General features: G+C 56.0%; 11 protein-coding genes across 11 annotated transcripts; 6 read left to right on the top strand and 5 right to left on the bottom strand.

The window, feature by feature from the left end:
- Nucleotides 1-369: 369 nt before the first annotated feature.
- Nucleotides 370-3250, top strand: HMPREF1541_01868 (protein transporter SEC24; the record flags this gene model as incomplete). Its single annotated transcript, XM_008716224.1, has 2 exons — nucleotides 370-972; nucleotides 1022-3250. The coding sequence occupies 2 exons, from the start codon at nucleotides 370-372 to the stop codon at nucleotides 3248-3250; spliced, it is 2832 nt and encodes a 943-aa protein (XP_008714446.1).
- Nucleotides 3251-4570: 1320 nt separating this feature from the next.
- On the top strand, nucleotides 4571-5790 carry HMPREF1541_01869 (mitogen-activated protein kinase; the record flags this gene model as incomplete). Its single annotated transcript, XM_008716225.1, has 4 exons — nucleotides 4571-4689; nucleotides 4740-4935; nucleotides 4986-5367; nucleotides 5414-5790. The coding sequence occupies 4 exons, from the start codon at nucleotides 4571-4573 to the stop codon at nucleotides 5788-5790; spliced, it is 1074 nt and encodes a 357-aa protein (XP_008714447.1).
- Nucleotides 5791-6193: 403 nt separating this feature from the next.
- On the bottom strand, nucleotides 6194-8178 carry HMPREF1541_01870 (uncharacterized protein; the record flags this gene model as incomplete). Its single annotated transcript, XM_008716226.1, has 2 exons — nucleotides 6194-7383; nucleotides 7464-8178. The coding sequence occupies 2 exons, from the start codon at nucleotides 8176-8178 to the stop codon at nucleotides 6194-6196; spliced, it is 1905 nt and encodes a 634-aa protein (XP_008714448.1).
- An 820-nt stretch (nucleotides 8179-8998) lies between these two features.
- Nucleotides 8999-10678, top strand: HMPREF1541_01871 (dihydropyrimidinase; the record flags this gene model as incomplete). Its single annotated transcript, XM_008716227.1, has 2 exons — nucleotides 8999-9991; nucleotides 10184-10678. 2 exons carry the CDS (start codon nucleotides 8999-9001, stop codon nucleotides 10676-10678), a joined length of 1488 nt encoding a protein of 495 aa, XP_008714449.1.
- Nucleotides 10679-11329: 651 nt separating this feature from the next.
- Nucleotides 11330-11985, bottom strand: HMPREF1541_01872 (uncharacterized protein; the record flags this gene model as incomplete). The annotated part of the gene is made up of 2 exons (XM_008716228.1): nucleotides 11330-11653; nucleotides 11713-11985. 2 exons carry the CDS (start codon nucleotides 11983-11985, stop codon nucleotides 11330-11332), a joined length of 597 nt encoding a protein of 198 aa, XP_008714450.1.
- A 1108-nt stretch (nucleotides 11986-13093) lies between these two features.
- Nucleotides 13094-14458, top strand: HMPREF1541_01873 (uncharacterized protein; the record flags this gene model as incomplete). Its single annotated transcript, XM_008716229.1, has 1 exon — nucleotides 13094-14458. One exon carries the CDS (start codon nucleotides 13094-13096, stop codon nucleotides 14456-14458), a length of 1365 nt encoding a protein of 454 aa, XP_008714451.1.
- A 515-nt stretch (nucleotides 14459-14973) lies between these two features.
- Nucleotides 14974-17216, bottom strand: HMPREF1541_01874 (uncharacterized protein; the record flags this gene model as incomplete). The annotated part of the gene is made up of 2 exons (XM_008716230.1): nucleotides 14974-17021; nucleotides 17081-17216. 2 exons carry the CDS (start codon nucleotides 17214-17216, stop codon nucleotides 14974-14976), a joined length of 2184 nt encoding a protein of 727 aa, XP_008714452.1.
- A 556-nt stretch (nucleotides 17217-17772) lies between these two features.
- On the top strand, nucleotides 17773-18820 carry HMPREF1541_01875 (uncharacterized protein; the record flags this gene model as incomplete). The annotated part of the gene is made up of 2 exons (XM_008716231.1): nucleotides 17773-17898; nucleotides 17948-18820. The coding sequence occupies 2 exons, from the start codon at nucleotides 17773-17775 to the stop codon at nucleotides 18818-18820; spliced, it is 999 nt and encodes a 332-aa protein (XP_008714453.1).
- A 1267-nt stretch (nucleotides 18821-20087) lies between these two features.
- Nucleotides 20088-21399, top strand: HMPREF1541_01876 (uncharacterized protein; the record flags this gene model as incomplete). Its single annotated transcript, XM_008716232.1, has 4 exons — nucleotides 20088-20411; nucleotides 20470-20713; nucleotides 20882-21038; nucleotides 21144-21399. The coding sequence occupies 4 exons, from the start codon at nucleotides 20088-20090 to the stop codon at nucleotides 21397-21399; spliced, it is 981 nt and encodes a 326-aa protein (XP_008714454.1).
- Nucleotides 21400-22071: 672 nt separating this feature from the next.
- Nucleotides 22072-24889, bottom strand: HMPREF1541_01877 (uncharacterized protein; the record flags this gene model as incomplete). Its single annotated transcript, XM_008716233.1, has 2 exons — nucleotides 22072-24723; nucleotides 24794-24889. The coding sequence occupies 2 exons, from the start codon at nucleotides 24887-24889 to the stop codon at nucleotides 22072-22074; spliced, it is 2748 nt and encodes a 915-aa protein (XP_008714455.1).
- Nucleotides 24890-25372: 483 nt separating this feature from the next.
- On the bottom strand, nucleotides 25373-26446 carry HMPREF1541_01878 (uncharacterized protein; the record flags this gene model as incomplete). The annotated part of the gene is made up of 2 exons (XM_008716234.1): nucleotides 25373-26111; nucleotides 26157-26446. The coding sequence occupies 2 exons, from the start codon at nucleotides 26444-26446 to the stop codon at nucleotides 25373-25375; spliced, it is 1029 nt and encodes a 342-aa protein (XP_008714456.1).
- Nucleotides 26447-26450: the final 4 nt, after the last annotated feature.

Consider the following 26450-nt stretch of genomic DNA (forward strand, 5'->3'; position numbering starts at 1 on the left):
TACTCAAGTAAAAGCGATGGTGCAGGTGGGACATTCAGCCTCGTTCATGGCTTGGCATGTGCCGGATCCTCTGATTGGTCTGATTGTTGCTCCCACAGGTGGGCGGCGGTGGATTAATGCACTCTGGCCAGAGTGACAGGTAGCCGTACACACATATAACACCTTGCATTGCCACTGTAGCTTCCGCAGCGATGTCTGGATAAGCATGAGGTTTTCGTCCGACCGCTTCGATCTGCTTCTTCGCCATCTCTCATAACGCTGGAAGGTGATCTTTGTGTGCACACAACCCTCCTCTCCAACACCACCACTTAGCTCCTCCTGTCCCTTTCTGCCTCCGAGCATCTGGTAGTCGAGCCGAGCGATCGCAAGATGTCGCAACAATATTCCCAGCAGATTCCGCCTGGTGGACAAGATGGGTATGGCCAAGCTGTGCCGCCGGGCCAGTCGTACGAAAACTACGAAACCCAGTCTCCCCCAGGTGTCCCTCCCGGACCACCCACCGGCCCTCCCGCTGCTGGTGGCCGAAAGAAGCGTGCATACGCCGGTCAAGCATATGAATTTGGTGCAGGAGCGAATGCTGGTCTCGGTGGGCAACAGACTGGTGGCGGCGCCCCAGCTGCCCCCTACAGTGGCTACTCGGCACAGCAGGATGCGGCGGGGTACCCCCAGGGTGGCTATCAACAAAACCCTGCCGCTGTTCAGCAAGGTCAGACGCCTATGTACGGACAGCAGGATGCGGGCGCACCTGGAGGTTATCAGCCTCCTCAACCCGCCTACCCAACCCAGCCGCAGGGGGGTGTTCCCGGAATGACACAACAGTTTGGCCAGATGAACATGAACCAGCCTCCGCCGCCTCAGCAACAGGTGAAAGCACCCCAATTGAACCAACTGTACCCTGCCGATCTTTCCAACAGTCCCTTTAATGTGGCCGAGTTGGACTACCTACCGCCTCCCGCAGTCCTCCCACCTAATGTAAGTGCTCGACGGCGCTCACAAACTCCTCCCAGCTAACATCTCCCAGACGAGCGTGACACCGTCCCCTCATGCGAACTGCCCGCCGAAGTATGTTCGTTCGACGCTCAATGCTATTCCTACCACACATTCTCTTCTGAAAAAGTCGAAGCTCCCCTTCGCGCTCGTCATTCAACCATATACTTCGCTACATGACAACGAAGACCCCGTCCCCGTCGTTCCCGACCAAGTCATTTCGAGATGTCGGAGATGCCGCTCATACATCAATCCGTTCGTTACGTTCCTTGACCACGGACACAGATGGAGATGCAACATGTGCAGCTTAACCAACGATGTTCCCCAGGCTTTCGATTGGGACGCCACAACTCAGAAAGGTCTGGATAGGTGGCAACGTCCAGATTTGAACCATGCAGTAGTCGAATTTATTGCGCCACAAGAGTATATGGTTCGGTCACCCCAGCCACTGGTCTATCTCTTCCTTATCGATGTCAGCTATGCGTCGGTCACCAGCGGTCTGCTTGCTACAGCTGCCAGATGTATACGCGAGAGCTTGGACCGAATACCGAATGCCGATCGGAGAACGAGACTTGGGTTCATAGCTGTCGATTCGAGTCTACACTTCTTCAACATCCCAAGGGACGGCACAGAGAATGCTGATACGAGTATGCTTGTTGTCTCGGACCTGGATGAGCCATTCTTGCCCACCCCGGCGGACCTTCTAGTCACCCTAACCGAGGCACGGGAAAACATCGAGAACTTCCTTGACAAGTTGCAAGAAATGTTTGCGAATACTCAAAACGGTGCTTCGGCTATGGGATCTGCACTTCGATCAGGCCACAAGCTCATTGGTCCGGTTGGAGGTAAGATGACTGTGGTCACTGCGTCCTTGCCCAATATCGGCAGCGGACGGCTCGAGATGCGGGAGGACAAGAAATTGCTCGGCACTTCCAAGGAGAGCAGCTTATTGGGTACCTCCAACAGCTTCTACAAGAGCTTCGCCGTGGAATGCTCCAAGCAGCAAATTTCCGTCGACATGTTCCTGTTCTCGTCACAGTACCAAGATGTGGCTTCGTTGAGTTGTCTACCAAGATACACTGGTGGGCAGACATTTTTCTACCCGGGCTGGAACGCCGCCAGGGAAGATGATGCGATGAAGTTTGCCAAGGAGTTCTCTGACTACCTGTCTGCTGAGATTGGTCTCGAAGCAGTTCTACGTGTCCGTGCCACGACCGGGTTGAGAATGAACACCTTCTACGGCAATTTCTTCAACCGTAGTTCGGACCTTTGCGCCTTTCCAGCATTTCCGCGTGACCAAGCTTATGTGGTTGAAGTAGCGATCGATGAGACCATCACCAAGCCGGTTGCTTGCATGCAGACGGCTGTCTTGCACACCACCTGCAACGGTGAGCGCCGCATTCGTGTCATGACCTTGGCTCTTCCAACGACTCAGCAGCTAGCAGACGTCTACGCATCAGCGGATCAGCAGGCCATCACCACATACTTCAGCCACAAGGCGGTGGAGCGAGCGCTCAACGGAGGACTCGAGAGTGCACGCGACTCGATCCAAGCGAAGCTTGTCGAGCTGCTTTCGACCTACAAGAAGGAGCTCGCTGGAGGCAGCATGGGTGGCGGCGGTCTGCAATTCCCACTTAATCTTCGCGGTCTCCCCATCCTGTTCCTTGCGCTGACCAAGAACCTGGGCCTCCGCAAGTCATCTCAGATTCCAAGTGACATGCGTTCAGCCGCATTGTGTTTGTTGTCAACTCTGCCGCTACCTCTCCTGATTCAGTACATCTACCCCAAGATGTTCTCGCTCCACGACATGCCGGATGATGCAGGCACCGTGGATGAGAAGACGGGCGAAATCATTCTACCCCCACCTATCAACCTATCCTCGGAGCGGTTGGTGCCATACGGCTTATATCTGATCGACGACGGGCAGACGCAGTTCATGTGGGTCGGCAGGGATGCGGTACCTCAGCTGGTCACGGATGTGTTCGGTCTAGCGGACAAGACACAACTCAAGGTCGGCAAACAACGGTTGCCTGAATTGGACAACGACTTCAACGAGAGGGTGCGAGCAGTCATTAGCAAGAGCCGGGATCATAAAGCCAAGGGTGTTGGTTCGATTATTGTACCGCACCTCTACGTTGTGAAGGAAGACGGTGAACCGGGTTTGCGTCTGTGGGCCCAGACGATGCTCGTGGAAGACCGGGCGGACCAGGGTGTCAGCCTCCAACAGTGGATGGGCATGATGAGAGAAAAGGTGAGCTTCTAGTGCGGCGCAAGTCTTCTCGAACAATTGCTAATTTGGGCTCCTCAGGTCATGCAGTAGTTGTAGCCGACGAGAGCCAGATACATGGAACATAGCTATGCCATGTTTAGAACACAGCATTCTATTGATGGGATCTTAGCACAGCCCGGCGGGCAGCAAGAATAACTTCCAGGGCTCGGTAGTTTGCGATGTGATGATATGTACTCCGTAGAAGCGATGGCTGGAGCATTGGTGAATCACGGAGACACGAGCTAGCGGATTCCCTCCCGGGCGCTTGCAACGCCCCCCAAAAAGATGAAACATTGGTCAAGCAAGGACACCTCAAACAGCCGGCGGAGCTGTGCGAGCTGCCAGCTCTAGGCTCTAGCATGCTTCGACGGTGCTCATCCAATCCTGGCGCTTAGAGCACCCTACCCAACCACCATTCGCGGGAATCTTCAAGATTGCAGTGCTGTCAACAGGCTGAGGAGGCGAGGCTGCGACGGGCGCTTCAGAACAAGCCTAAACCTTTTCGTCGATTCTCTCCGGCACCTCGTAACCCCCCCCCTCTTTGACTTTCGGCCGGCACGTGTTGCAACAAGTCGAGAGTATCGTAGGCCACAACTCGCGCATCCAGACACAATTGTTCGGTCCGTCTTCAGTCATTGTTCTCCTTTTCTATTTTGCCTCATTGTACATTTGACGACCAAAGATCACGCCCAAGCTTGTGTTTGCAGTCCAAGCGCATTTCATCGACCGCCGCCGCCAGCGCCCACAGCCTCCAACCCCACCATTGGCTTCGAAACTGCCCTCGCTTCACCTCTCGCACCACCTCGCTCCCTCTTCGCTACGATATTCCTTTGCACGACTCGTGCCCGCTTCTAGATCACAAACTCGAAGACAAAGTCGCAGATTCGTCTGCTGCAACATTGGCGACCATCCTACCTGATCTGCGCGCCTTGTCTGGAACATCGACCGAATCCGAAACTCCACCGTTGTTGTCTTTGTACCCTCAAGCTTCCACACCCGCTTCAGGACAGGTGACAAGAGCTTGGATTGTTTTCGCAGCGCAAGCTTCGATTTCTATTGTCCACAAGAACCACACATTCCTTCACGCTCTCGACTGCGCTCCTGTTCGACCTGACGCTTACTCCCAACTCTCAACATACCGTCTAGCGCTGCATAATTGAGGCTCTCACCGCCGAGGCTGTCCGACATCCTAATTACGATCTTTGTGGACCCCCAGAGGCTGCTGGCCAGCGACCACGAGCCAGAGCCGCATAGCATTCGCTCTCCTGCTCCCCCATCCGCAGCTACAGGTGCAAGAACATTGGTGTTGCAACCATGGCTCAATCACAACCTGCTTCCACCAACAACGGTGGCTCCCGCAAGATCTCATTCAACGTGTCCGACCAGTATGATATTCAGGATGTGATTGGCGAGGGTGCCTACGGCGTGGTTTGGTAGGTCCCGTGCGCAGTGTCCTCACAACTCCTGCTTACACGTCCCATAGTTCGGCGCTACACAAGCCCTCTGGTCAGAAGGTGGCTATCAAGAAGATTACGCCTTTCGACCACTCCATGTTCTGCTTGAGAACGCTCCGAGAGATGAAGCTGCTGAGATACTTCAACCACGAGAACATCATCTCCATACTCGACATCCAGAAGCCCCGTAACTACGAAACCTTCAATGAGGTTTACTTAATCCAGGTGCGTATCATTACTGGTATCTATCACGAATAACGCTAACGATGTGTTAGGAGCTCATGGAGACCGATATGCATCGTGTTATTCGCACTCAGGATCTTTCCGACGATCACTGCCAGTACTTCATCTACCAAACTCTGCGTGCGCTCAAAGCCATGCACTCTGCTAATGTTCTGCACCGCGACCTCAAACCGTCCAACCTATTGCTTAATGCCAACTGCGACCTAAAGGTATGCGACTTCGGCCTTGCCCGTTCCGCCGCCAGCACCGACGACAACTCAGGATTCATGACCGAATATGTCGCCACCCGCTGGTATCGTGCGCCCGAGATCATGTTAACTTTCAAAGAGTACACCAAGGCCATCGATGTTTGGTCTGTGGGATGTATTCTCGCCGAGATGTTGAACGGCAAGCCCCTGTTCCCTGGCAAAGACTGTACGTTTGACCCGGATCGTTTCTAACACGTGCTGACCCACTTCAGACCATCACCAGCTGACTTTGATCCTTGATGTTCTTGGCACACCTACGATGGAGGATTACTATGGCATCAAGTCCCGTCGCGCTCGCGAGTATATTCGCTCCTTACCTTTCAAGAAGAAGATCCCTCTCAAGCTTATCTTCCCCAAATCGAGCGAGGTGGCCCTGGATCTCCTGGAGAAGTTGCTGGCTTTCAACCCGGTCAAGCGCATCACTGTCGAGGAGGCCTTGAAGCACCCTTACCTCGAGCCGTATCATGATCCGGAGGATGAGCCGACTGCCGAGCCGATTCCCGAGGAGTTCTTCGACTTTGACCGCAACAAGGAGCAGTTGAGCAAGGAGGAGCTGAAGGGCCTGATCTGGCACGAGATTATGAGATGAGGCATGTATCTTCTCGCCAGCTGAGGTAGCAGCAAGGAATCAGGAGCCGTTACGACGAAGCACTTTGAAGGTGCGACAAGCTGTCCTCTCATTGCAGCATCATCTGGACAGCCAACTTCTTGTTGGCGTCCTGGTCACATCCGTCACGAATTGAATGTCCTGCATAGCATAGCAAGCGAAAGAAGAACTGGAATTTCGTTGGACTTGGCAGAGCAAATCGCCCTGCACAGCCATCAATGAGCAACGGCCATCGCGACTCTGCCGCCATGTCCCAAGGCCTTGCCCAATCTTGCGATGCCAGAAGATCGTCTCCCCAAAACGAAATGAAACACGAATTTGATAGACAAAGAAAAGGTCGTTCAAGAAGCACTTTGTTCACACAATCTACCATGTCCGCTGACATCTAGCAAATTAGCAGTCCTTCTAGGTATCGAGTCACATCAGCAGCAGCTTTCCCTGTGCTGAGATCCATTCGGGCACCGATCCACCCATCCGGGCGAATGACAAAGACAGTGCCATTGTCGACATCAATCTCGTAGCGCCTACCAGCCTGGCCGGCGTTGTCGTAATATGTGGCACCTAGCGGATCGAAGCCAAGCTCGTGCCAGCCATTGTCCACAGCTTCCGGAAGGATGGTCAGATACTTTACGGGCAGCTCGCCGGTAGGCTTGATGCCGCCATTGGTAAGTGCACCATTGCAGCTGGTGTGACCATGGACGCCGGCAGATCTTTGCTGAAGCCGTCTTTCCACGTCTTCTTTGAACTCTTTCAGATGCAATTTCGCCTGGCTTCCCTTCCCGAGGAAGGTCAACACATAGAGATGCGCTCGGTTTGGCATACATTTCAGCAACCAGCATTCCTCCCACAACGCAGGTACCAGCACTTTCACGTCTGGCGCCCTCAACCCCGGCCTGGCGGGCGCCGGTACCACTACCTCTGCTTCGATCCCTCCGCCTGACAATTTCCGTTCTTCCTTCCACACTGCAGCATTCTGCCCATATCCGAGCGTCAGCCCAGTATTGAACCCCTTCGCCTCCATCAACACCCTCCCCAGCACGACGTTTGGATCTTTCTGATCAGCATACTTCGCCCACTCCTTCCCCTTTGGTATCCTCCCGGACACCAGCTCGCTGATACCTTCGTCGTACCGAATCAACTTCTCCGCCAGCACCTGCCTCTCCGCATTATACGTATCCAGCAACTCCGGCTTCGCACGGCCCGTCAAGACCAGGGCCAGTTTCCAGCCCAAGTTGGCGGCGTCATTGACGCCCGCGTTCATGCCTTGGCCTGCGCCGGAGGAGTGCGTGTGGCAGCTGTCGCCCGCCAGAAAGACGGCCTGGTGTGCGAAGAAGGACTTGGCGACGCGCTGGCCCACGGCGTAGACGCTGGCCCAGTCGACCTGCTTCCATTTGAGGGCGAAGGGCTGCACACACAGCTCGGACTCGCGGATGAAGATGTCGCGTTCGGTGAGGTTGGAGTCGGTGTAGAGCGCCTGTCGGGCGGGGTCGAATTTGTAGCCCAGACGCGTGGCGCCGTGGTCGAGGGGGATCCAGAGGACGTTGCCGTAGAGCGGTGATTCTATGGCGCCGTAGCCTGTGTGGGTGTTAGCGGATTTGATCAGATATGTGTCTTGACAAAGGTAGGATGTCAGCAGAGGGCAGCCGAGTACTCACACCTTGGCTTTGGCATCGTCGTGCTCTCCAGCACGCCATCGACACGAACCCATTTGTCTTCCGTCCTAGATCCCTCGCTCTCGATACCCGCCGCGCCCCTCACCTTTGTCCTGCTCCCATCACATCCAATCAAATACCGACACCTCACCTTATACACCCTCCCCTCTCCCCCGTTCCCAACACCACTGTTATCCCTCACCGTCGCAACGACCCTTCCCATCTGCCCCACCGGCACCGCTTCGTCCACCTCCAGCCCCTCAAACACGTGCGGCGAATGCACCTGCACCCCGACCTCCGCCCCCTTTCCCCGCATAATCTCCTCCACATACTTCTGGCGCAGCACCGACGCAAACCGGTACCGCGTATCACTGATGCCCTCAATGAAACCCCAGGCACCGTGCTCCTTGCGCTCCTGGCCCTTGGCGTCGTAGGCGGCCGAGTGCCGCACCGCATAGCACTGCTGCTCGATGGCGTCGCCCAGGCCGATGGCGGACAGGAGTTCCATGGAGCGTGGCCAGAAGGTTACGGCGCGGCCAAAGTTGTCCTGTTGGGGTTTAGGGTGCGCTTCGATGAGGTGTACGGAGATGGGGGCGTAGGTGGGTGGTGTTGGTGAGGAGGGTGTGGCGGGGAGGGAGAAGAGGCGGAGTTGGTAGGCGAGGGTAAGGCCGACGGGGCCGGCGCCGACGATGAGGACGTCGGTACTGATGGTGTCCATCCTGGGTGGGTTGCTTCGGGGCTCTTGACGTTCGCAACAGTGCCAAGTGAGCTGGCTTAAGACCTCAAAGGATTGCCTCTAGTGGCACAGTTGTGTTAAAAACAGTTAGATATGTAACAAAGCCGGTTCAAGTGGGTTGCCGGGCGAGACCAGCCGTCCGGTATACCTCAGGAGGCTACCAACTCACAAAAGCGGACCAGATCGAGGTATATGCCCTCTTCATCTCGGTCTATACTCGCAGCCACTCTGATGTCCGCGATGCTACATCTCACGCTACGCAATGCGGACTCGATGCGGCCTCGAGGCAACCTGATCCCCACTATTGACTATCCAGCGCGGCCAAAGCACGTTCGCCAGACCCCAGAGACGGAAACGGGGACAGCGACCAGCCAATGATGATACTAGGAAGATGGCATACTGATAAGCAATGACCCTATCGCCGTTGCCCGTTCCCCTCCGCATCCACTGCCTGATGCTCTTGGCGGCCTTCGCCGCCGGCGGAGTTCAGCGATGGGACTGCTATCGGCGAATGTCGTGCTGGCCGACGTCGACGTCGAGCTTGAAGCTAGCCGCGGCCTCGGGTGGCTACAGTATGTTCACTGCCAGATCTTATCCTTAAACGAACAGTTCAGTGCTGTCGGCTGGAACAGTCGCCAATTTGAGGTGATCATATTTGACTGCCTTGTGATCCGCTTGCCCCTGTTCCGTGCCAGCCTTGTCCTGTCCCCAAGGGCATTGCCCACGGCCACACCAGCACTACACCTCAGACCCAATCGACTCTGTGAGCACAGTGTGAGACCGGCACACGACCACTATTGTCATGGACTTTGACCTCATCATTACCAACGGCCTGCTCGCCACCGCCTCCGATATCGCCCCACTGGATGTCGCCATCAAGGCCGGCAAGATCTCACTGCTCGCCCCTCATGGCGTCCTCGACACCAGCAAAGCAGCCAAGGTCATCGACGCCGAAGGCGCCTACGTCACACCAGGCGGCATAGACACCCACGTCCACTTGGAAGAGCCACCGCTCTTCGGCGGCAAAGGCCGATCCAGCGACACCTTCGAAACCGGCACCCGTTCCGCCATCTGCGGCGGCACCACCACCATCGTCGCCTTCGCCCCTCAGGCCAAATACATGCCCAGCCTCCTGGAGGTGCTCAAGGACTGCCATTCCCGCGCGGCCGGCAACTGCTACGCCGACTACTCTTTCCACATGCTCGTCGGTAGCCCCAACCCCACCGCCCTCAGCGAATTCCCCCAACTCGTGCAAGAAGGCATCACCTCGCTGAAGATCTACATGACCTACGAAGCCCTGCAGCTGCGCGACGACCAGATCCTCGACGTCCTCTACACCTCGCGCGCCCACGGCATCACGACCATGATCCACGCCGAGAACGGCGACGTCCTCAACTGGATGACGCGCAAGCTCGAGGAACGCCAGCTCTTCGCGCCCGTCTACCACGCCACCAGCCGCCCGCAGATCGTCGAGACCGAGGCCACGAACCGCGCCATCGCCCTCGCCGAGCTCATGGACGCGCCGATTTTGATCGTGCATGTGAGCAGTCCGAGTGCGGCCAAACATATCCGCGAGAGCCAGACGAGGGGCTTGCCCGTCTATGCCGAGACGTGTCCGCAGTACTTGTTCTTGACGCGGGCGGATATGGCCAAGACGGGGGATCATGGGTTTGAGGGCGCCAAATGTGTGTGTAGCCCGCCGCCGCGAGACGGGGTGGAGGATCACGAGGGCATCTGGTTGGGCTTACGCAACGGGACCTTCACTGTGCTGAGCTCGGATCACTGCCCGTTCATGGTAAGTTTTCTGAGCATACTCTACATATCTCCAGACGACCAGAGAAGCGCTTCGTGACGACTTGGGTTGCATTCGACCTGCGCCCCTAGTCACAGCTACCTCTCTGGCTTTCCGCCTTTTCCCTCTCCCTCTCCAAGACACTCCTTCCCCCTTTGCAATCCGACACCAATTCTAACCCAGCACCCTCTCCAGTACGAAGACAAAGAAAAGGGCAAGAAGAGCATCCTCTCCCCCGAGCACCCCGTCGGCCGCTTCGCCGGCATCCCCAACGGCATCCCCGGCATCGAAACGCGGCTCCCTCTCACCATGAGCGCCAACAAGCTCCCCATGACCAAATTCGTCGAGGTCACCGCCACCAACGCCGCCAAGCTCTACGGGCTGTACCCCCGCAAAGGCGCCGTCTTGCCGGGCGTCAGCGACGCAGACTTGGTGATCTGGTACCCCGAGGGCAGGATCAAGGAGGGAGTCACGAATGGCATGCTGCATCATAATGTGGATTACACGCCGTTTGAGGGACGCGAGGTCACGAATTGGCCGAGGTATACGGTTTTGAGGGGGGAGGTCGTGTGGGATAGGGACGGGGACGGGTTGGTGGGGAGGAAGGGGTATGGGGAGTTTGTGAGGAGGGGGAAGAGCTCGTTGCCGGGGCCGAGGGGGGAGGAGGAGTTTGATGTCAGTAAGTTTTGAGAGGGTTGTGAGGTTGGAAGGGGAGGGAATGGGAGATGGGATAGGGTAGGGGGTAAGAGGAGGAGGGCCAGGCTGCGGGATGAGCACCAGGGTCCAGGGTGCAGGGGTCGACGAAATTGCACGGCTAGACTGCCCACGAGCCTCTCAGCAGAGACTTTCTGGGCGTTGGTCTGTTGTGAGTTTGGGCAGCGTGTCCGTCAATCTTGTTGACTCCTGGTGGATAGAGCCAGGGGTATATATCCAGTCAAGTCTGCGAGCGGCTTGGCAGCTTGGACACATTGGAATGGAGACAAGACGCGCGGGCACTTGCATGCTCACCTCAAAAGCGTGCGCCAAGTAAACATTGAGGAAATTGATCTACTGTGGAACGACTGATGGAAGCCGCTGAATGTGGATCGCTGTTTGTCACGTCTAGACTCTCTCTTCTCGGGACAAACATGACTTTTTTTGAGATGGAGGAAGGCTTCCTTCCCGTGTTCATGGACCAGAGATGTGAATAGTACATTACGATTTGACGACGGGTGGTGGACCATTAAACCCATCAGTCCGTAATTAGAATTATGTACGAGAAAACTCCTTCTTCCTCTGCTACTATTGTAGGACGGCATGAAACGGCCCCTTTTCCAACAAGTGCGGCAAACACACACACATTTACTGGTCCATCTGACCACGCACGACACCGGCCACGTAGGTGGTGGTGTGCGCATCGGTGAAGAAGTTGGATGGGTTCTCCTCGATCTGCTTGACGGTGAAGCCGGCGCCGGTGTCGGTGCCGTTGGCCAGGACACCGGTGGTGAAGGGACCGACCATGCAGCCCATGGAGACCTTGACGGTGTCGGCGCCAGTGTCGGCGGGCTCGGGGTTGGGGAAAGCGATACGGGGGGGACCGTTCATGCCCTTGTTGGCTTGGTGGATGTGGGTGGCGGTTCTGGCGGGGGATTGGTAGGGGCCGGTAACGCCCTTGAGGGTGATGTGCTGAAGAAGCTGTTAGTGGACATTGAAGGTGGAAAAGAAAAGGAGTTGGGGGAGCTTACCCAGCAGATGAGGTCCATCTCGGACTGGATGCCGTAGTTGTAGTAACCAATAGCACCTGGCTCACCTGGGGTGGCGGTGTTGTTGGCGTTCACAACCTGATCTGGGGTCGCCACGATCTGGTAGGTGGAGGTGAAGCAGAAGGGGAAGTCCTTAAGGTCACCCTTGCCGTGGCCGGGCTTGGGCTTAGCGACCGGGCAGGACTTGCCAGTGCTGGGGGCAGCGAAGGCGATGGGGAGGGCCGCGAGGGCAGCACAGGTAGCGAAGAACTTCATCTTGAGAGCTGTTGATTGGTAGCTGTGTAAAGATTGTGATAAGAACGAGTGAGTTGTCTGTAATGATCTTGATGTCGTTGACCTGTGAGAGAACAAACCATCTGCTACCAACCGAGGGGAGGCCCTTTTATGTATCTGTGCCAGGAGGAAAGGAAATGAGCAACTTCCCGGAATGCATCCTTCCGACGACAGAGCTCTGCTGTGTGTGACGTGCGCTAAGGTGAGAGCTCTCAAACCCAAGGCTACCGACCGAAGGCCTGCGCCTCATCGTAGAGAGTAGCTCAAGCTCTAACGTCTTGTTGTCGTTCAACGCCAATAAGCTAACAGTGAGACACTCCACGAGCACCTGACCCGTGTTTGCCAGAAAGGTACCCGGGAACGAGTAAACCCGGATGTGAATGCGGGATGGGATAGCAGAGAATACCCATGCGCGCGAGCTAGTGGTCAACGGTGCTGCTGATTGGGGTATGGGCGCATCGGCCTGGAGCTAACAACATAGAGTCGTGACCCTTGCGCAGAGCCGAGGGATCTGAGATCAGCGTTAGCTTTCCTCTTCCGTCACACAACGGCTTGATTTGGACAAGACTGACGAGGCACAGCAGAAAAAGCAGGAACAACAACGTCGGTCAGGCATCGAGCTAATCCAGATTGACTAGCCTTGCATCTGTCACCTGCCGCATTGAGCGTATAGCGTCGATCTGGAGCGGAAAGGATCTCAATGTGATTGAGGCGGAGTAAAGCTAGAGCATCGCCAAGGAGGAACTGCATTCTTCAAAGTCTTATATGTCTTCTGCCCAGAGTATTGTTATTTGTCAAGAGCATTGGCATACCTCACATGGCGTGGTAGAGATTGTAGTGCCTTTCACATTGCTTGGAGCGGGCCATGAGATGTACTTCCGTAATTCAGGAGAGAAGTGTTGAAGGAGAGGATGCAGAGGTCTGCGGACAGAGCGGGCAGCCGCGGAAGTGAACCATTTTGTCCTTGGCGCCAAGAGTCTCCGGAAGACCCGTCCAATCAACGCGTGCGCGCATTTGGGTTCAACGACGTCGCTCCAAAGCCAGCGACAGAAGCAGATCATGATGTCCTACAGAGTGCCGTTACGGTACTATGGCTCCCAGCAGAGGCTCTTCGGACGAGAGCAGGCCGGAGGGTTCACTCGACGAATCTGCATCACAACCACCAACCCTACGACCGTACCTCGATAAACTGCCCCCTCTAGATACCCACGTTACAGACCTACCTACCCCGACTGCTCGACGGTTCGCCTCTTCGATCGACCGCGATGCCTCCGCTACCCCGACGCCTTTGCATCCGTCAGCAGTAGATCCTGAAGATGCGGACGACGATGGTGTGGACATCGGCGACGACGAGTCACTGGGCGAGAACGAAGAGGAGTTTCAACAACACTACTCTCGCAACTCGCCCGCCTCATCTGAAGACGACGAGGGAGAAGACGATGAAGATCCGACCTTGAACAACGGGTCCGCTGCCTTCAGCAATATCAATCCCGACCGCCTCCAGCGTGTCACCTCGCTCCCACTCTCCGGCACCTCTCCAGGCCTCCAACGCCCGACTCTCCCACACTCGCAGTCCACGGTCTCGCTGAGGGCCCCTCCGCCACCGCCTCCGCTATATCCTCCCTTTTACAATCGTCCACCCACACCTTTGCCCCCGTCGCCATCTCTGACATCGCTGCTCCGGCCGCCGTCAATCCTCAATCGCTCTACCACGAGCACACGGCCCACCACACCAGACTCCTCCGATGTCGAAACACCCCTCGACACCGAAGCAGCCGTTGCGCACTCAGCTCGACGCGCCCATCCACTGCCGCCCGCCTCACCCAAAGTTCCCACCTACGAGTACTACGGCTTTGTGCTATATCTAGCCTCCTCACTCGCCTTCCTAATGTACATCCTATGGTCATACCTGCCCTCACCATTCCTCCACGCCCTAGGCATCACCTACTACCCGAACCGGTGGTGGTCCCTCGCGATCCCTGCCTGGATCGTCATGCTCCTCGTCTGGATCTACGTGGCCCTCCTAAGCTTCAACGTCGAGTACCTCACGCTCAGCCTCTCCAGCGTCGAATGCATGGTCGACGACGCCGCCAACGTCGCCGTGCTCGACGAGCGCGGCCGCATCCGCAAGGGCGGCAGCAAACGCCTAGTGCGCGAGGTGGAGCTGCGGCGCGCCCTCGACCAAGAGCGACGGAACGCCAGCTGGGGCCGCAAGGCCGCCAAGGGCCGGGCGGCCAAGAAGCAGAAGGAGCGCGAGCGCGAGAAACGCAAGGGCGGTGCCATCGAGCTGTCGGATCTGGAGGAGGACTGGCTGACGTATGTCAGCTTGTATGGCCCGGGCAACGGGGACCGCGGCATGGATCTGAGCTGGAAGCAGATCTGGAACCAGGGGACCGATGGCGTCATGGATGTGCCGTTGGGGGGTGTTTGTGAGGTGCTGTATGGCGAGGACTAGAGATATCATCGTACGTATGTCAAGAAATGTCAAAACCAGCGACTACTCGGCCGAAGTGAAGACGAGTTTTTTTTTTTTGTAAAATCCATCATGGCTTTGTTTGGTATTGCTACATTTGAACGAGGTGACGCCAGGGCCCATCTCTTTTCCCCGTGCTTTAGCTTGAGCTCCCCGTCCGCATCACGATGCCTTTCAAGGTTATAACAAAAGTCTGATGAAAAAGGGAAAACTCCTTCCGTCCTCTGAAGTGCTCTTGACCCGGCAGCATCCAAAGAAAAATACTAACACTCGACATGAAAACCCCGTCGTCTCCAGCCAGGAGCGACAGCGGGCCGGGATATCCACTTTGGCGACATTGCCATTCCACCGCTTGTACCGCAGGAAACTTTGATCGCTGTCGATAGCGCCGATAATTCTTGTCCATCCGTGCACCACCACCGGAAGTACGCCGTATCAACGTACGCGTCGTCGTCCATCTCATGTCCTCATCCGACGTGTAGGCGTCGTAGGCATTTCTAGACCTCTATCCTCTTGAAGCCTTCGCCGCCTTCCGCACTAGGCGGCTGAACGCCGTCATCATCCTTGCCGCTGCCGCCAAAAACATAGCCCTTGGACTGGTTGCCAAAGACTTCCTGCATCAAGCGCATGCCCTCCTCAGGCGACTTGATGGATGCGGTCTTCATGGCCTTGTCCATGTCGATGACGCGCTTCTTGAAAGCCAGCCGGTCCAGGAACAGCTGCTGCCGACCCTTCTCGAGATCCCGGCGCTCGGCCTGCACGATTTCTTCCATTTCGGCAAACTGCTGGAGCTTGAGCTCGAATTTTTGAAGCGTGAGGTTGACGGCAGCGCCTACGAGGCGTGTAAGCTCGCGCTCTTCCATGCTAGCCAGGCCGGCGGCGCGCGAGGCAGAAGTCGCGAGGCCGATGGTGGCAAGTTCGCTCTCTGGGGATGGGCGGGTGCCGCTGGTGGCGGTGGGTCGTGATTCTCCATCCACTTCCATCGAGTCGTCTGCCTGGCCTTCCGCTTTGACAGCCTTATCCTTGTCTTGCTCTTTGCCAGACGCGGTTGCGTCCCCTTGGCCCCTCTCTAGACCACCCCTAATCTCGTTGACGATCTGCTCTGTTGAGCGTGAAGATGCAGCAGCTACCACTTTGGGATCTGCAAGCTGGGCGAGAAAGCTGACGACCGACATGACTGGGTTCTCGGCTTGATTGATAGGCTCCCGGCCACCGAGAGTGCGTAGACTGGTGGACCCGTTCTGAATACCGTCTTCAAGATACTGGTCCTGGATGTCCAACTGCAGGAATTTCATGACGCACTCCTCCCTCGTCCGAGTACCAACATGCTTCGAGACAGCGGTCCAGTCGTTATCAAAGGCCTCCAGGCCCTCCAGTAGGAGGAGTGTCTCGCCATCTGTCCACGGGGCATCCTTGTCGGGAATACCGCTATATGTCGTATCCTCCATCTTGACGAAATCTGAGGAGCGGTGAGAGCTGGGCATCCGTGATTGGAAGTAGCAATTCGGGCATAAATCGTATTTGAGCTCGTCTGGTTTCGTTGTACTTGTGGCACCGTCGGTTTTGGCATAGTGGAAGCGACTTCTTGTGCAATCGATGCCGCATGAGTAGCAGTTGAAGGTCTTCTTTGGCTCCTTCGCAGCCTCGTCCATGGCCTTAGTGGCGGCTTCGGCAGACGAGGCGCCATTGGCGTCACCATTGGCTTGCTTGTCGGCGTCCTCTTTTGCTTTGAGCTCCTTCCCCTTCTCATCGTAGACGTTGCGCCGAAGTTCAACGTTGAGGTCCGCTTTGGTTGCTGGAGTTGCGGACTTTGCCCGATCAGTTGAGGGGTGTGGTTTGCCAGGAGTAGTGAAGGTGTTGGGCCCAGGCTGGAAGGGCTGTAGACCCCGTGGTGTGTCGGCCGTGATGCGGAAGTGGCCCGTAAATGGCGGCCCAATGTTTGATGGCCTGGTTTGCGGGTCCACCTGGTAGTTGATCAATCCCCACTGCTCCAGGAAAGCGTGCACTCTCATAATGGCGCAGACATCGCCAGCCAGATTCCTCCGACAAGCAGTCACTGTCAAGTATTCAACAGGGTTTAAGCGGTAGGTGTTGACCATGAAATCTCGGTAGTCCTTGTAAACAGAAGGTGTCTTGCTACGATTCCGCGCGTTAAAGAATTCGGGTAGCGACTTTTTCTCCAAGGGATGGATCTGGTGCATGTCAAACCACGTGCTGTAGCTGGGAAGGATGATCTGGTGGGTTTGCTGAACGAGGTGCGAATTGGCGGCGGCTGCGAGCTCCTCGTTCGATTGTGTCTTCTCAGCGGCGGTCTGTGGAGCGGGTGTCGCCTGCGAATCTTCTACTGCATCCTTTTCACCATCACCGTCATCGGCTTTGGTATCTTCTTCAACGCCTCCCATTTCAGCGTCCTCCGGCTCTCCGTCAGGATCGTCTTGAGCCGCTGGTGATTTGGCCTCTGCAGCAGCAAGTGCAGGGGTCCCAGTCGCGTTCGCCGATGGTGTATCGGCAGCTGATGTTGGTTCGGCAGGTTGTGAGATAGGTACTGCAAGTGAGTGTCAGCTTTGCGATGTCGCGACGCAAGGGGCAGCGCGCTTGAATTACCTTGATCTAGAGGTGTCGCATTATCGCCTTCGAGAGACGCGCCTTGCGTGGCAGTCTCGAGACCATTCTGTGCTAGACCAGGCTCTGACTGCTCTCTCTTCAGATCAGCGACTGGTGGGGTTTGCCCTTCCTCCATGGTCTCGCGGTTTGCGCCGGGGCTTTCAACCCAGCCTTTGCGCTTAGTGATGCTAACTGATGGCAGACGCGTAGCACACAAATAGACGTCTCGAGGACCAAGTTAGCTGGTCAGATGGGTAGCAATATTCGTGCTGCGTGATGTCGCGACAACAGATCAGATGTTGATTGATTGACTCGCGCAACCTGCGATGGGAGGAGATCGCGAATTCGCGGGAGGAGATTCGCACCAAGGACTCAGCCTTGCCAAGCATAGTGCAGCCTTGTACGGTGGACTGTAGGGGTGTGGTGTGCAGCATGGAGTTAGCGGCGACAGTCATGGGCCGAGGTTCAACTCGACTTCACCATGTCCTCGGCGATGCTCCAACAACCCATGATTTCTAACCGGGCGGCAGCTGAGAAGTACAAAGCTAGATCCCTTTGCATATAGACTGCAGACCGCGCTTTCATATCACAGACCCATCCAACGCTTCTGACGTCTGCCTTAGCCTCCTGTGTTCGTCGCGTCCGTATCCTGCCGGTGCATACAAGTCAACGCTCCACGGCTCGCCGCAAAGATGCCTTTTAATACAGAGCTGACCCGCCGGTTGGGGATCAAGATCCCCGTCGTGCAGGGAGGAATGCAATGGGTTGGCTATGCGGAGCTCGCCTCTGCTGTGTCCAACGCTGGTGGTCTCGGTATAGTAGGCATTCACATGCTCGTCGACAGACATGCTTGCTAACCGCCAGCAGCTTACTGCACTTACACAACCTACTCCAGAAGACCTGCGTAAAGAGATCCGAAGATGCAGATCTATGACCGAGAATCCGTTCGGTGTCAATATCACGCTTCTGCCGACCATGAACGCTCCTCCCTACGCCGAATATGCTCAAGTTGTAATTGATGAAGGCATTAAGATTGTTGAGACTGCTGGCAACTCTCCCGGTCCAGTGATCAAACAACTCAAGGCGGCTGGCTGCATTATCCTGCACAAATGCACAACCATCAGACATGCTCAGTCAGCGGTGAAACTGGGTGTTGACTTTCTCAGTATTGATGGGTTCGAATGCGCAGGCCATGTTGGCGAGCACGATATTACGAATTTCATTCTGCTCTCACGGGCACGGCAATCACTAGGCGTCCCCTTCATTGCCTCCGGGGGCTTCGCAGATGGACAGGGTCTCGCTGCGGCAATTGCACTCGGCGCAGAAGGTATCAATATGGGAACCAGATTCATGTGCACCGTCGAGGCACCTATTCACCAAAAGATCAAGCAAGCCATTGTCGATGCGCAAGAAACAGACACGGAGCTTGTGCTTAGAAGATGGAAGAACACCTCGCGATTGTTCAAGAACAAGGTCACCGAGGAGGCGGTCAAGATCGAGAAGGAGAGCACAACCGGCAAGTTCGAGGAAGTCGGCCCGCTAGTATCTGGAAAGCGTGGTCGGGAGGTCTTCCTCAATGGTGACAAGGACTTCGGCGTCTGGACCGCCGGCCAAGTCATTGGGCTGATTCACGATGTTCCCACTTGCGATGTGCTTTTGAAGAGAATTGAGCAGGAAGCGGTAGAGGCTCTGGATAAATCGAGGAAGTTGTATGAAGGCCAGCTCCAGGCAAAGCTTTAGAGCACCAAGTTTCTGTAAAGGAGATGGATTATATGGCTTTGCGCTGGGGGAGCGACTCCGCGGATAATATTCGCAGCCTCAACGCACTGACATTAATCTGCACAACACGTACGATAGAAACTTTTAGATCTCCGTCGTTGTCATGATATCTTGATCTCCGCCTTTCTCGAACTCGGAGAATGACCCGGCTGCGCCAAGCCCTAACCACCGACCACATCTGAAGTATCTCAGCGCTTCGGCTCAGGAGGGCGAGGTCAGTGTCCATGAACCGGGGTCGTAGCCTCGAACAACGGTGAGCGAGCTGCGCAATCGCACTGCATTCGAGCCTTGTACATGGCTCATCAGTTCTCATCGACTTGTGCGAGCAAAGCATACATTCCCTCTACAGGCTTCCACAGGGGACTCTAGAATACTCGTGTCGATCTGAGAAGGCTGTGACAAGAATGGTATTGCGCTTTCTCAATACGCGGATATCCCAGCCGCTGCCTTCGCATGTTTCGCATGTTTCGCCCAAAACATGATCGTGCCTGTTGACATCCGGGCCTTCCGCAGACCATCTCGAAGACTTCCAAGCGCTCCACCAGACATTTCACCTACATGACGTTACTCACTGAGGTCGCGGAGCAAGTTTACCCCGAGACGTTGCGGCCTATGATACTTCCGAACCATGTCTGAGCCTCAGGACCGACGTTCATACCTGGAGACATTATCACCGTGCCCGATGAACGAGGCATCAGGCCAGCCTCGGGGCCGAACCAGATAAGCCACATCAGCCTTGGCCAGACGTCAATAGGGCCCAAGGTTGTCAGCAATTAACGTCGCTGCCTAGCGAAATCCACACGCGACCCTCGCTTCAGATAAGCTAACCTCCGGGTTGCACGAATGCGCCTGTTTCCTCGCTCCCTCCGCCAAGGCTTTCCGCTATACCCACGGGGACACAGCGTCCCTGACCAATCGTACTGGGTACTTCCCCCGTATACGATGTTCTATCTTGGGACCGAGCTCCCTGAAACGGTCGTTCTTTGTGACTATGCTTCAGCGGTTGGCAATTTTTCATGCTGCGCCTCCCAATCATGATTGTCAGGCTTGGCTGGGCACGCAAACACGTTGAACCCCGCATAGGTATGGGCTATATAATCCGTCGAGTGCCTAGGTCGTGCTCGTCCATATCAGCCAGTGTAGCAGTCGATCAGAAGGAGTACCGTTCGTTGGTTGTCTCACCACATTAACCCTGAATGCGGATCCATCCTCTCCATAACAAGCAACCATGTCAGGCGAGCTCAATACCGAAAACTGCACCTCGATATCTCCTGAGTGTCCGGTAGAGGAAACAATATACGGATACTATCCCTCCCTCTCTGCCAACGCCTGGGGTGCCGGATTTTTCGGTCTCTGCTTCTTCGTCAATGCCTACCTTGGCTGGAGATACAGATTATGGACTTACATGCTAGCCATGTGCCTGGCAACCGCGACCTCATCCGCAGGCTATGGCGGCCGTATCATCATGCATGACAACCCATGGGACGAACCCGGCTTCATGTTACAGATCATCACGCTTACCTTCTCACCCGCCTTTAATTCTGCTGCGATTGTGAGTCTTCTTGCATCGCTCCGGTACCACGCAATGACCACCAAGCTGACGAGTCCAGTACCTGACCCTCAAGCACGTGGCGCTCCGCTTTGGGTCCTTTGCCTCGCGCATCCCTCCCCGCTTCTACCCCTGGGGCTTCATTTCTGCCGACTTTGTCGCCCTTCTCCTGCAGTCCGCTGGTGGAGGCATTGCGGCCAGCGCAGACGACGATCTGGACTTGCAGGAGGTGGGTGACGGCTTGATGATCGCCGGTGTGGTCTTCCAGGTTGTCACATTAGCTGTCTTCGGCGCGATGATTATCGGTATGCGAGCCCCCATCTTACGGGAATCCATTATCCCCAAGAAGAATGCACCAGAGGGAGGTATCGAGGACAAGACTCTCTGAGCCATATCCTCACGTTGAAGTCTCCCACCACTCTGGCATCACACAAACCAAACCATCCTACAACCCCAAACTGACGTTCTGGTAGACTACACCTACCGCCGCTACAAATCCCCCGAACCCCTCTCGCGCAAGGCGACCGAGACGTGGACAGACACCAAGTTCCGCATCTTCGCCGCCTCGCTCATCACGCTCTACACGGCAATTCTCATCCGCTGCGTCTACCGCATCGCCGAACTTGCTGGGTACGGATTTCCCCTCATTCCCTTCCTTTCTCCCCCCCCCCCCCTCTCTCTCTCCCTCTCGCCCCCATCCAATTCCTCTATCCATTCTAACACCGTACGTAACAGAGGTTGGGAATCCTCCATAATGCAAAACGAAGCCCTCTTCATCGGCCTCGACACCGTCATGATGACCATCTGCACTGGTCTGCAGACCTTTGTGCATCCCGGCATCTTTTTCTCCGCCATGACCGAGCGTGAAGAAGACCTCAGCCACGGTGCCGGTGGCTTCAAGGGCGGCGAGATGAGTATGAGCGACAGTGATCGCGACCGTGATTCTGACTCTTCTTCGCCGGATGGGCAGCGGCGTGGTGGGGTGGTGTGACGGCAGTAGTATGCGTCGTCGGGCGGAGTCGCTGCGTACGTAGGGGGTTGGGTTTGGTGGGTGGGCTATAAAGGGGCCGGGACACCGACCCATCACGCGCTGAGAAGATCAGGATATGCACGAAATTTCCGTCCAGGCCGCCTCGGCCGAGCCCCAGGTCTCAAGGAGGGGGGGGGGGCGGGTTCATGAACTTTTTGTGGTAGCATTGTGTACGACGGTGACGACGACATCTGCCTACTACAAACTACCTCTATAGTTCTAGACATAGAACGGCTCGGGGAGATATAAATGGATGGGTGGGTGGGGCATTTTCGATACATAAGACAGAACGGGCATGCATGCTTGACGAATATATACGCACATGGAACTAGATCAGAGAGGGACCGCCGATATCTGGCTTTCAAGCAACATGTGTGTTTGAGTTGATAGTCGTGATCTCCATCTTTGGCATCGCCACACACTAGCCACTTTATCTCATCCCATAAGGATTAACGACGTCCCAACCGATTTTACAAACGCCTCGCTAAGATCTCAATCCTGTTCTTCGCCTTTTCTTGCTTCGTCTTTGTGCTCCTGTCCATTGATTTTCCCCTGAACCTTCTTTCCTTCTGTCCTAGTCGTCTTCTCTAGCGACGAGGGGACAAGCAGGCTGCTACTGACTAGGTAGGTATACTACACCTCCCGAACACCCCGCCCTCCACCATCAGCTTGCGGGCCACTTCCTCCTCCTCCAACACCCCTGACCCACCCTCCAACGGCATTGCCAATCCCCAGTCCTTGCACCCCCTGCACCAACCTACTGCCCACAGCATCGACTGCGCCCCTCGGCTGACTCAGTGTGATCCCCCGCCTCCCACCCTCTTGCACGGCAAACAGCTTCACATTCGTGCCGTTCCACGTGCCGACGGGCCCCGCGCTACCGCCTGTGCCCGTCAAGGTATTCGCCGTCGTCGACGCGGGCGCGATGTGCATCTCCGCGGTGAAGATCAGTGAGTAGAGGACCGACATGTACCAGCCGAGCGAGAGGGGGGACCATTCGAAGAGGTGGACGCGGATCGGGGATGGAGATGCGAGGATGGGCGCAATTTGCGGGTGTGTGGCGGTGGAGGGGAGGGAACTGAGGAAGTCGGTGAGCGAGGGGGCTGCTGGCTCGGTGGGTGTGGAGCTATCGGTCTGAAGGGAAGGTCTACGGGAGGAGTTTGCGGAGGCGGGCTCGGAGGAAGTGCGCTCGCGCGCAGAGGCTGGGGGTGGGAGTCTAGGTGAGAGCGCTTTGATGATGGCGAGCATAGTGTGAAGTGGGAGGTCGGGGAGCCATGAATCTAGCCATTCGGGCGTGGCGCGGAAACCACCACGAGGGGTGCTTGTCGTTGGACTCGAGAGTGATGTGGTGCTGTTCTGACGCGAGAATGTGGGCGCGCCAGCGGGAAGCTTGCCACGGGCTTTTTCGGAGAGGCCGCGTAATTGAATCGGCACTTGATCCTCCGAAGCAACAGAAGGCGTGCGGGAATTGTGGACGGAGGTGGTCGATTGAGAAGGCGTGGGTTGGTCCTCGTTCTCGGAGTCTGAGGAATCGCCAATGGTGAACGTATCTTCCTCCACTACCGTTCGGTTCGAGACCGTAGACGGCGTAGGACTGGCGAGGGGATTGTCTTTGCGATTACGTTCCATGCTCTCGAGGTCTTGTTGACCCCCTTCGAGTGTGAAGATGCGCAGCGCTTCTACTCGCTTCCGAGCCCTGAGTACCGAATAAATAAGGTTCGGATTGGCGGCATATTGATGTTCGATGATAGTGTTAATTGATTCGAGCAGCGACTGCAACAGAGTATGATTTGACTCATTGGCAAGCAGGAAGCTCGGACTGGACATGGAAGTGAGCAATTGCATTAGCTTCGTGGATGAAGCCATGGACAAGTGTTGAGCGTATGCCGCCAGATTGTTGATAATGGCAAGCAAAGCTGGGTAGATGGCTTCCAGCTTTCCTTTACTGCCAGTAATGAGGCTGTGTATCGAAATGATCAGGAAGTCCGCGTACGAGCCCCTGAAATTCGGGAGACGGATCGAGGCCGGCAAGGTCTCCTGATTTTCGAATTTCTTATTGAGGTTTTTGCCAAAAGCAGGCTCAACACTCATCGTCTGCAAGACAAAAATGCACATTCTCACCACGCCTTGCTGAGAAGTGTCCAGTTTGTGCTCGATGGCATAGTACAGCATCAGGACCACAAAATCGTGCGCTCTGTTCGATTCCAGGATAAAGGTCCTGAAGCGCTTGTTGCATTGCAGTAACTCCCAGAACAAGACGATCATCTCCGGAGCCCACTTGACAGATTTCTGGCTGCCGGGGATGTACGATGTTGTGGAGTGCATAGGCTGGCTGAGGACGCGGCTGATGCCTTCTGCAAGAAACTGGAAATCCTCCGGGCGGTGGATACGTCCCATGAAATGACGATAGAAGTTCTTGGGAGCGATTCCGCGGCCGTCTTCTGGAATAGGGTATAACAATACCGCGAGCATGAACTGAACGCTATAGACAACCAACGCTTGCTTCGAATCCTTCCAGACAACATGATCGTAGGGGAGCCTCCAAGAAGCCGAGTTGTATTTGATCGTCGTATTGAGTAAGGAGCAGAGCACCGACAGCACGATCTGTTTGTCCTGGCAGGTTGCAATATAGGTGATGGCTTTGACGCCCTGGGCGGGCAGCAACGTGGACGGCATGTACATGGACTTGCTCGTGAGGGTAAGCAGCAGTCTCAAAACCTCACACCGATTGCTGTCCAGCTCTTTGTTCGAGCCCAGCGACGTTTTGCAGCCGACTCCACTCTGCCATATCGCATATGTGACCTTGCTCTTGGGCTGTGCCAATTCCGGCACGGTAAAGTCGATGAAGAAGAGCAGATCGATGAGGGTGTCGATCAACTCCTCGCCCAGCGGCTTCGCGTCTTCGTACGCATCAGCATCTGCACCATCCTGAGGCGTCTCCTCGCCCTGAGACTCGTCAAAGAGGACCTCTCCCGCAAGCTGGGCTCTCCTGCTCTTGCGCCGGCGAGCGCTCCAGAAGAAGGTATCTTCCCATTCGCTAAGGTGGTCCGCTTCGTAGATATATGGCAGGACTCGGGTCAGCACGCGGACGCAGTTCAGCGCATGCCGATCCGGTGCGAGCTCCGAGTCGGGGAAGGAAGGGTGGTTCTTCAGAGCAAACAACTTGGACGTCACAGCCAGCAGGAGGGTCTCGAGATTCGCTATGGACGCATCGCGGGTACGACGTATATCGGCTCCCGAGAAAAGACTGAAGACATCTTCGGCAGACTCGGGAAGTTCCCAGAACTGCGACCAAATAGTCAGCGTTGGTTATCTCGAAAGTTCGGGGGGTGCTTCTCATGTGCAGATGACGTACGCCGGTCCAGTAGGGGTCATTGGCTGCGATGTGCTGCTCCTCGGAGAGCCTGAAGATGCCTTGTTTGAAGACAAGCTTGGACTCGGAGGCTCCCATGACTGTCCTGGGGGGAGCCGGGAGAGGCTCTGCGAAATCACGAACGGGGTCGGGCGTGGAGAGGAAGTTGGAGCCCGGGGTTGACTTAGTTGAGTGAGTGCCATGCGCCGCATACAAAGAGTGGGTCCCGCCCTCGCCAAGGGTGGCCCTCTGTTTGCACGATACATCTACATGGTTCACAGGATGGACCTTTCATGTAATCTGCACTCCCGCTGGAGGATCAAGCACGCTTCACTCGGTCCTTTCAAGCAAGACACAATTGATAGTGCTAGACTTGCTGAACTGATCGCCTGGTATGGCCGGGCATTTAGCATCTATATTGTTACCGAAATCCACTGGCTCGAGGAGTACTTTCACGGACTACAGGAATGCTATAAGACAATCAACTGTTTTACCAGGTAGCGCCGCCCGCTATGCTATGCTATGTCTGTATAAAAGCCCAGAGCCCCGCGCCAGATCGCTCACTCACGTGTCCCAATAATGTCAAAAATTCATGCTTTGGCTCGTAGACAGTCCTCTTCCGCCTCCATTGCCAAACGAATAGCTTTGATCATACAGCCACTTGAAATTGACGCCCTTCTTTGCCCTCGGCAGTGGACTTCCCCGGTCACCGGCTCCCTCTTTGCGACTGTTGCCCCGGGCCAGACCTGGCGACCGGCCAAAATCGAAATCCTGCGATTGCCGTCTTTGCCGATCGATGGCCTTGTGAAACAGTGGACTACCCGACGGACTGAAAGGCGACCCGGAAGCGACGCGTCCTGTGCGGTTGTACGGTTGAGTTTGCGGGGCGTTTGGTGAAGGGCTGAAACCCAGCGTATATCGACTGGTTGAGAGGGGTGTGGCGGAATAATTGGCGGAAATTGACCGTCGGTCGGCGCTCACAGGCTCAGCGGTGGGAGTGCCATTCATGGATGCTGATGGGGAGGCGCTGCCCGAGAGGCGACGGTGGTAGCGCGGCGGGGTCACGTAGCCGGTGGAAGGTGCAAGGGGTGAACTCGCGGGTGTGGTCTTCGTAGATGGTGGCAGTCCAAGAAGGGACCGCTGGGATGGCGTAAGGGGTATGTCTTCGATGTTGTCTCTGCGCGCAAGGTATGGGATTCCTTGCCGAAGCGAGAGAACAATGTTGACAAGAAAGAGTATGCGTATAGCGAGCAGCAACAGAGCAGTCACGTCGCCGGACGTATCGGAGGACATCGAGAGGACACTCAGGATCGTGCGAAAGCTAGATGGGTCAGGACAAGCTTGCTAAACAGCAGGGCATACTGACGTGGTTGCGATGATTTTTCGAAACGCAAAGGACAGGACCAACGCCGCTGTGTTGGTAGCTGCGCTTCTGACATTGCTTTGCGTAAGGATTGTCTTATTCTGTCTGGCCACGATCTCCGCGAGACGAGGGTGCCTGAAGGTGCCTGGCGAAGGTTTCGCTTCGGCGTTTCTTGATGCGGGTGTCGTTGGAGCTGTGACCGCTCCTCGCAACGCAGGAGACACTGACGACACTGCAGAAGATAGGGACGTTCGCGCGGAAGCTGGGACCAGCGATGTGGCGGTCGAAGACATACCG

This window comes from Cyphellophora europaea (genome assembly GCF_000365145.1).
Source record: "Cyphellophora europaea CBS 101466 unplaced genomic scaffold supercont1.2, whole genome shotgun sequence".
NCBI lineage: Eukaryota > Fungi > Ascomycota > Eurotiomycetes > Chaetothyriales > Cyphellophoraceae > Cyphellophora > Cyphellophora europaea.